The sequence below is a fragment of the Limulus polyphemus genome, unplaced genomic scaffold, assembly GCF_000517525.1.
Source record: "Limulus polyphemus unplaced genomic scaffold, Limulus_polyphemus-2.1.2 Scaffold4808, whole genome shotgun sequence".
Classification (NCBI taxonomy): domain Eukaryota; kingdom Metazoa; phylum Arthropoda; class Merostomata; order Xiphosura; family Limulidae; genus Limulus; species Limulus polyphemus.
Window position 1 is genome coordinate 13,772 of NW_013670418.1, and position 9,182 is coordinate 22,953.

A 9,182-nucleotide genomic window follows, 5' to 3' on the forward strand; every position below is an offset into this window, starting at 1 on the left:
ATTTTAATTCCTTTTGTTCAAAAATGTATAACAATAAATAAAACTATAAATAAAAACAAGAAATTTAATGTGTTCCTTAGCTATAGGCTTATTTGTACTTGAAAACATACTTCCATAAAACTACTTTTTTCAACTATTTTGGTTGTCCACAAAATAATTCAGCTTGTATTTTTTAATACACCAAATATGTCAGACAATACAATAAAATGTCATAAAACTAATATAATTTATCTGGCTTTGTAGCTAACCTATAAATAGGTTAAAAATTCCATTACTGTTCAGAACAACATCTTCAGATTAAACACATCAAGTTCTCTTGACAAATTAGTGGCTTTGACCACTAAAACAAAACAGATTCTAATTGGTTGAGCATTATAAAGCCCTTATAAGAGTAGAGAAAAAGCTACAAATAGAAGTCAGAGCACCACCACATATGATTCAGAAGTGCAGACTGAGATTATATTTAAGTATTTTCTTTTAATAGGCCCCTCATGAGCCAGTGGAGGACATTTTTGTTGAAAAAAACAAAACTACCCAATCCAGTTTTTATTAATTTGAATTAAAATTTTTTGGGCATTTTTATTGGATAAAAGGAAGTGATTTGAAGTGGTAAGGTGCATCACAAGCTTAATGGCTGAGCACAAGAAGCGTGGAAGTCTCCAAATGACACGTATAAGTATTCAGGAACCATTTAGAACCACCTTGGTAGATATTGTGCAGCAAGCCGAGTATAATATTATGCCTGTAGCTGCTTTCAAAATGTTCCTGTCTGCTCGTCCTACTGCTGACTATTGTGATGCATCGACCTTCCCTACCAAATCACAGGTGAAATCGTTCGTATCTCAATTGAAAACATAAGAAGGTGATAGCAGAAGCATAAAAGGTTGGCAATTGCTAAATTAATGATGCTGAGAATGTGGCTTTATTGATATGTAATGAATTTACTCCGAGCAGGTAGACCTTAGTACTAACTGGTATGGAGACTTGAGAATGCTGTATTTCACTTAAAAAAAAAAAGACATCCCTTGGCTCCTGAGGGACATATTAAAATTAAAACTTAGATAACAAAACAATTTGAATTATAACTATACTTTAGTGCCAAGTTTAACAACATACATCGATAAAGTATTTCAATCAAATTTTGAATGCAAATATGTAAAAAATGCTGTAAATTTTGATCGTGTACAAAGGGTTAAGTTCAGCCAAATTATTAAGACAATTTCAAGAGAATACAAAATGTTTTCTGTCCTAGCTGTCCCTAATTTTGAACCAGAGAGAAGGAGCTAGTTTAAGACTGCCAACTCTCAGACTACTCTTGTTGCAAGGAATAATGGGAGTTGTACATCACTCTTGTAAAGCATCCATTGCCCCAAATACTTTTTTCTTTTGCATTAATGACATGCAAACCATGGAATCTCAGTTCCACAGTATGGTACATTAGCCACAAGGCAGCCGTTAGTCCTAAAATGCTTTGAATGCAAATTAAAAGTAAAATTAAAATGACAGATTACAGAAAGTAAGAATAATGTCTAAATTTATGAATAAACAAAGAACTTAATATATAGTACTCACTAGCTGAATATTTTATATTTATTGCATTTTATAATTGACATTTAAGGATAACTCAACCTAAAAGTTTTGTGCTTTTAACAGAAACCATCTTTCCAAACACCTCTGTTTTATAATACTCATATAAACTTGATCACAAAATAAAAGACAATAAAAATGGCTTACATCAAAAGCCAGTAAAAATCATTAAAGGATACTTGTAACTTTCATCCTCGTTGGGCATGGGGAATTACAGTGTGAACAATTAGTTGGGAAGTTCAGAACTTCATCTTTCAAGTGCTCATCAGTAAGTTCAGTATTATCACTGACGTTTGGATTCTGTTTTACATCATTCTCAGAGCTTTCTCTTCCTCCACTCTGTTACATCAAAATAATCAATGACTTTATTCGATTGATACAATTAAACATTCTATAAAGTAAACACGATTCAGCAGAAAATATTTTATATTAACACAGTGCTTACTCTTGACAAACAAGAAACTAATATTTTACATAAAGATTTCAGTTTATTAGCTACACAAAATTATTCAACATCACTGGTAAAAGTAATAAAAAAAGATGTAAGCAACTACCCAGTTTTAAATACATCATGTAATTGTAAAAAATGATAGATATAATGAAGTCAGTCCTTGTGATTGAACTCTTCACTACTCATCCCAACTTCAGGAACTAATGGAACATCCCTAAAGGCGGGTACATTGGAATGGATGACAACTGCCTGTTGTAGACAAGTGTGAATAATGACATTTCAGGTTGACTAAAGATGGAAGACTTTCGAAACATCGTTCTCTACACTTGTGTTTTTTATACAACAGGCTCTTGCCATCCAATTCAGTGTACTCATCGAAAACAATCTATCAAAGAATTCCTAAAGTTATTAACCGTATTATTATGTACAAAGTTCTATTACTTAACAAAAGGCCTTCTGGTCAATGACTTGTGGGAGACAGACTGATTTAACTGTTATTTTTACACAGCTCTGAATCCAAAATAGGTATACTGTGAGGAATGTGAAAAAAATATGCAATTTAACATAACTTGTATCACAGAAAACATATTCCCTTTATTAAGTGTGATTTTAAGTTTAATACTTGTTATATACCAGTCTTTTTTTTTAGAAGACACTTATATTTTAGTAGTGTACAAAAACACTTTTTTGAAAGACCATGTTCTGATAGTATATAACAACTATAATGGTCTTTTTTGTAGTAGTGTACTGAAACACTTTTTTGAAAGACCATGTTCTGATAGTACATAACAACTAGAATAGTCTTTTTTTTAGAAGACACTTATGTTTTAGTAGTGTACAAAAACACTTTTTTGAAAGACCATGTTCTGATAGTATATAACAACTATTATTTATAATTCTAGTTGTTATATACTATCAGAACATGGTCTTTCAAAAAAGTGTTTTTGTACACTACTAAAATATAAGTGTCTTCTAAAAAAAGACCGTTACCATATACTGTTAAAACAAAATGGTTATCTAAGAAACCGTTACCATATACTGTTAAAATAAAATGGTTATCTAAGAAACCGTTACCATATACTGTCAAAACAAAATGGTTATCTAAGAAACCATTAACATATACTGCTAAAACAACAAAAGTATTCTAAGAAAGAGTTATATAAACCACTAAAATACAATGGTTTTCTAGAGAATACTGCTACCACACACTGATAAAACACAATGGTTTTCTAGAGAAGACTGCTACCACACACTGATAAAACACAATGGTTTTCTTCAGTGTGTGGTAGCAGTCTTCTCTTAAAACACAATGGTTTTCTAGAGAAGACTGGTACCACACACTGATAAAATACAATGGTTTTCTATAAAAAGATTGTTGATACATACTGCTAAAACACAACAGTCTTCTAACTGCTCAAACACAATTGTTTCTAAGAAATTTTGTTCCACTTAGTATTAAAACACAATAGTTTTTCTAAAAAAAAAAAACCTTGCCACATACTGCTAAAACGCACCAGCTTTCTAAGAAAGATTGTTTACATACATTGCTTAAAAACAACTCTTATTAAACAAAAATGGTTTCCATACACTGATAAAATACAAGTCTAACAAGATGATTACCAAAAACACTTCAATGATTGAATGAGGTAATCATGTTAACATCATAGTAAAATAATGACTTTAATATGTTTTTAAAGAATTTTTTCACTTTGTCAGATAAGGTTTATCATTTTATCATGAAAACATAATATTAATTGGATATAAAACTTACACAAAAGAAAGAAATTATACATATACACCAGAAGTAGATATATTTTAAAAAAGCTTAACTTGATCATCACTATTTAATGTTCATCAGAAAACATTAAGAAACTTGGTTGCAATAGTTACTCCTGCTAGAATTGACAAAATACATGAAGGGCTATTAAAAGTTATTATACAGTTTCTATTTTTATTGACCAGCGAGTATAAACTTTGGAAGAGAAATCCTCAAAACTCTGTTCAACTATATTTACACATAACAGAAAAAGACCAGATATACAGTAGAAAGTCGAACAGAACCCGATTCAAACAATGTATATGAATTATTTCAGAACTTTTGACAGTTTGAAATTTCTACAAAACAATTATTAATAAAACTTCTAATCTTTTTGTAGCATCCATTTGAAGTTTTAGTAAACTACATAAGTCACTCTCAAAGAAAATAAATTGAAGTATAAGAAGAAAGTAGCACATACATAATATTTAAAGAAATTTAACTGTTGGAAAGTTTGTTAATCTGAACAATAATAATTAATTATTTTGTTTCTAATATTACCGGTTGCAAGCAGCAAAGAAAATGATAAACATTTAAAATAATTTGTTCATCGTATAGATAACTGGTTAATCTAAATTTTCAGTCATGGGCTTATTACCTTAGGATGGACATTGAATTGTTAGAAAGGATTCAGAGTAGGGTTAATAGGATGATACTTGAAACAAAAAGGTTATCATATGAGGACAGGTTAATATCTCTGATATTGTTTTCTCTTGAAAACAGAAAAGTTAGAGGGGATCTGACAGAGATGTTTAAGATTGTTAATAGAGTTTTATGGTAGATAAGGGAGAGAAATATCAATTTTGGCAGAGTAGAAGTCATATTTAGCTAAGACAGCAGGGTGGTTGGTCTTTGGAATTTGTTACCTTCAAATGTGGTGGAAGCAACAGAATTAAGTGAATTTAAGGGAAGCCTGGATATATATTTGAATGATAATAGTTTAGTTTAGTGGGTGGGACAGTCTATGTGAATCTAACAGTCCCTTAGTTTTCTTAAATGTTAAGTAAAAAGCTGCACAATGAGCCATCTGTTCTGTGTCTACAGGAATCAAACCTCAAATTTTAGCATTATAAGTTCACAAGCTTGCTGCTGAGGCACAGGAGGGGGGAAAATTTAAAATGTATAATATTAAGCACATGTTTAAGGCCATAAGGTAGAGAAATACAAGTCATTAAAAATACTGATTCAATAATGTAACACAAAACTTTTACCTAACTATACTCTTGTATTTCCTACAAAGATTATATGTTAATCATGAAGTATTAGACATACCATTATTCCCAACATTTGATCCTGTTCATTACTTCGAGTGTAATACGTTATCTGCATGTTTGGGTCCTTCTGTGGTGCAAGACTGTTCAATAGTTTAAGGTTTTTAACTGGGTTATCTGGATCATTCAACTTTTATTTTAGTTTCACAGATATCAAATATTTTTGTAAAAAATTAAAAGGCTGTGTAAACAAATATTTACATTCACCCCTAGACATCTGAGGCAAGATCTAATGGTTTAAATGTGCTTTAGAATTAAAAAAAAAAGTACCTAAGTACAACATTGAAAAGAAAATGGAGAATAAAAGTAGTTCTGATACATATATAGATAGGAAGATAAATGTCAAACAAGCATTGATTTAAATTATATTGTTTCAAATACTTCATGCCCCCAGAAGTGGCATATTCCCCCCATGGACACATGGTATTAAATCAATACTTGCAGGATGTGAAATTTGTGAAACCTAAAATGCAACACACTCAGTAGTTGCATTACATTGTACTATCCGTTAACACAGACTTTCCAGAAGTGTCTTTTATATCAGGATTAAAAAATATTTTATCCCAACAACATTTCAACGTACAACTGTCACATGCCCTCCCAGGTTTTGAGAACCTGGAAATAAAAGCAATGTCTTTAATAGAAGCATATTATCACGTCAACTTCCACAGCCAAAAGCAGATGGTTCGATTATTAAGAGTAAAAGATTAAAGTGAATTTCCAGCATTACCTGTTTTCACTTATGGTCTCACCCCCACCCAACCCCACACTACTGCACTAAATGAAGCTCAACCCCTTTTTAATGAATGTCTCAAAGTATTTTTTTTAAAAACTTATACAAGCCTAATAGGCCTAGAATGCTGTGTTAATGGGCCAACTTGAGCTTTATTCACTATAATATTAGATCTTTAAATGCAGATATTATATAGATTAGCTAGGACTATTGAATAAAAAGGCCTGTTTAACAGTTGTAACATGTGAGAAGAAACGTTTCTCACTTAGCAGCTGAAACTTAACAGAAGATCCATTACAAAAATTAAATTTAATAGTTGTAACATGTGAGAAGAAATGCATCTCAGTTGGTAGCTGAAACTCAACAGAAGATCCATTTCAAAAATTAAATTTAACAGTTGTAACATGTGAGAAGAAACGTTTCTCACTTGGCAGCTGAAACTCAACAGAAGATCCATTTCAAAAATTAAATTTAACAGTTGTAACATGTGAGAAGAAACGTTTCTCACTTGGCAGCTGAAACTCAACAGAAGATCCATTTCAAACATTAAATTTAATAGTTGTAACATGTGATAAGAAAAGTTTCTCACTTGGTAGCTGAAACTTAACAGAAGACCCATTTCAAAAATTGAATTTAACAGTAAGTTCTTTTTAAGAATTCAAAGAACCAAAAGGATACAAATTCTCTATAAAGCTGTTTCCAGATGGGTCATCAAGAATCTATAAATACACCAAATATATATATATAAAATACCAATGTTTTTAATGGATACTAAAACTGTACATCATGTAAGTAACTTTCATTACATAAAAATAAATAACACCTCCTTGAATCAAGCATTTGCAAACAAATATATTCACAACTTTCATGAAAACACATCAGTTAAATTTAAGTATCTACAATGACAGAGGTATGAAAAAAAGTCAGTTCACTTCATTTTAAACAAAAATAATTCATAAATATGTGTTTTAAATAGGTAGATTTAACAAAATTATCATGCTTTACCCTACCTTAGATTACATAACAACAGTCTCTCATGCTCGTAATATCTACGAGAGCTACAAATCACTCTCCTGGAGCTTTACTTACAATAAATAATTACTGTCATCAATAGTTCCTTTAAAATATGGAAGTTTCATTAATGCCATTATATTAGCTTACTGTCATTTTAAGTGTTGGGACAAGTTAAGTGATGAGTGAAGAGACTTTAAATCTAATAAAATATATAACTGAAAACATGACAGTTTTTATTTACATTCAATTGATAACTTATTTTGCAGAATCTAGTCTGTATTCAACACGATGTTGTCATACGTCGCTGTTTAACTCCTAGCACCACGTTAATGTGAGCAGCAGTACGATCATGTTTATTTCATAGTGGTACACATTCACCACACAGTGTGCTACTTTATTCATTCAAGTTACATACCTCACACAAATGTAATGCCCACAATACACATTAACTTTGTCTTATCACATAGTAACATAATGTAATAGGCTGTTTGGTATCAGACTGTTGAGGCATAAGGCACCCACACATAGCAAAAAAAATGGTGGATGCCAAAACTCTTGTCATACATTCATACTGAATTTTTTTATGGCTTTGAAGTACAAAGAGTAGCTGTATGAGCATAAAAATTAAGACATGGATGTTATGTGAAGCTTTCTCAGAAAAGCAGTTTACTTTAAAAGATTTAGCATTTAACTCCATCATTGCCATGTTTACAGATAAACAACTCCCAGTTCCAAGTTTATTTTTAGATACACAGTAAAAAACAAAATGCCAGATGTTTAATATTTCCTTAATTATATATCTAAAACTTGAAACTGGTAAATTTTTAGAAGTTTGAAGAGGAATACTCTTTCTCCATGGTGGCGTAAAATTCTAAAATCACATCATGTTGTTAATATCAAACTTTTTAAGGTTAACATTTTCCTCACCTAAGATATATTTCTAATAGATACATCTTCACACAGAAAGCTGCACCTCTGCCTTAGATATTTGCATACCACTAGCTTTTGGTGAACTTCCATCTAATCTCACGAGAGTTTTTGTGAATTGAGCTACTGCATAATGATGTCATTATCCAGCAAAAACCCTCAACCAATAGGAGTGCAACATACTACTTGTGTACTAACTTCCTCTATGCAGTTGCACTCATGAATCTTCATTCTTTGATGAAGCAAGTAAAAACATTGTGCAATGAAAGTGGGGAGGATGGTTGGGAATGCGTGTGAGAGGTATCTATCGTAAATACATTTTCAGGTAAGGAAAATGTTAACTTCCAAGTCAATACCACACCTCTTCACACACAATGTTAAAATCCCATGTTGAAGTGGTGGAGGGGCCAGTGCAAAGAATCACCTAGATGAGCTCCCTTCAGAAAGCAACCAAAGGAAGCCCATGAAGTGTGACATCTGATGGCAGTTGCTTCATAGGGGCACACCCATGGTAGACTGTATCTCATCTCTTCTAGGGTACACTCTTCACCCAGGAATGAGGGAGGAAGAGGCAACCGAGTGGAATAAGAACATGGCCATCCAAGTAATTGCACATAAGAGGTCGAAGAGCCAATATGTGTAGCATGGTTTGGGTGCATTCAGACTGTACCTTATGTTCACCTCAACTCTACCATCAGACATCAGCTGTTGGAGGAGGGCACAGTAGTCATGCCACAGAGTGCACTCCTACACTCAACTTAGCAGACATCAGTTGCAGAATGAGGGCATGTTTTGTTAACATACGCTCGCCTCAACTGAAAATGTGATGTCTGCAAGAAGATGGCACATGCGTATAGTGTGTACACCTCAAATCTACTGAATCAGAAGGAGAGAGTGGGATAGTGGTGGGATAGAAAACCTACTTTTACAGGACAATACACACGATGGGATTTTTTCAGTCCCAAAAATCGCAAAACGAACCTTATTGCTACTTTAGTCCATCTCTAAACTAGATTTCGAATTGAAGACAATTAAGACTATTTTACTAGAAAATGGGTATCCAGAAAACGTCATCAATTAAATTACTTCAAGGAAAATTGTAAGCTTCTCAACTGATCCAAAATTTGGTCCTAATAAGTGTCCTATTTACCTAAAACTACCATGAATTGGTAATATTTCAACAAAATTTGAAAAACAATTGAAAACGGCCATTACTAAATGTTTTCCTGTAGTGAACCCCTACTGTGCTTATTACACACGTAAGTTGTTGCCTGCAACACACAAAGATGCGATACCTACCACACAGAAAAGTATGGTTATTTATGAATTCTTGTGCCACAGTGAATGTCGGTACGTAGGTCGCACTTCACAAAAATTGCAGGA

General features: G+C 32.4%; 1 protein-coding gene across 1 annotated transcript in view; it reads right to left on the reverse strand.

The window, feature by feature from the left end:
- LOC106471715 (zinc finger protein ZPR1-like) overlaps positions 1 to 6,616 on the reverse strand; it is a gene marked incomplete at its 3' end in the record, with an annotated part of 19,572 nt that extends 12,956 nt beyond the window's left edge. Inside the window, exons 1-3 of the mRNA XM_013932334.2 lie at positions 6,537 to 6,616; positions 5,127 to 5,208; positions 1,767 to 1,926 (exon numbers count right to left, since the gene is read on the reverse strand). Coding sequence (XP_013787788.1) covers positions 1,767 to 1,926; positions 5,127 to 5,183 — 217 coding nt within the window. The remainder of the gene's footprint in view (positions 1 to 1,766; positions 1,927 to 5,126; positions 5,209 to 6,536) is intronic.
- Between the last annotated feature and the right edge of the window lie 2,566 nt (positions 6,617 to 9,182).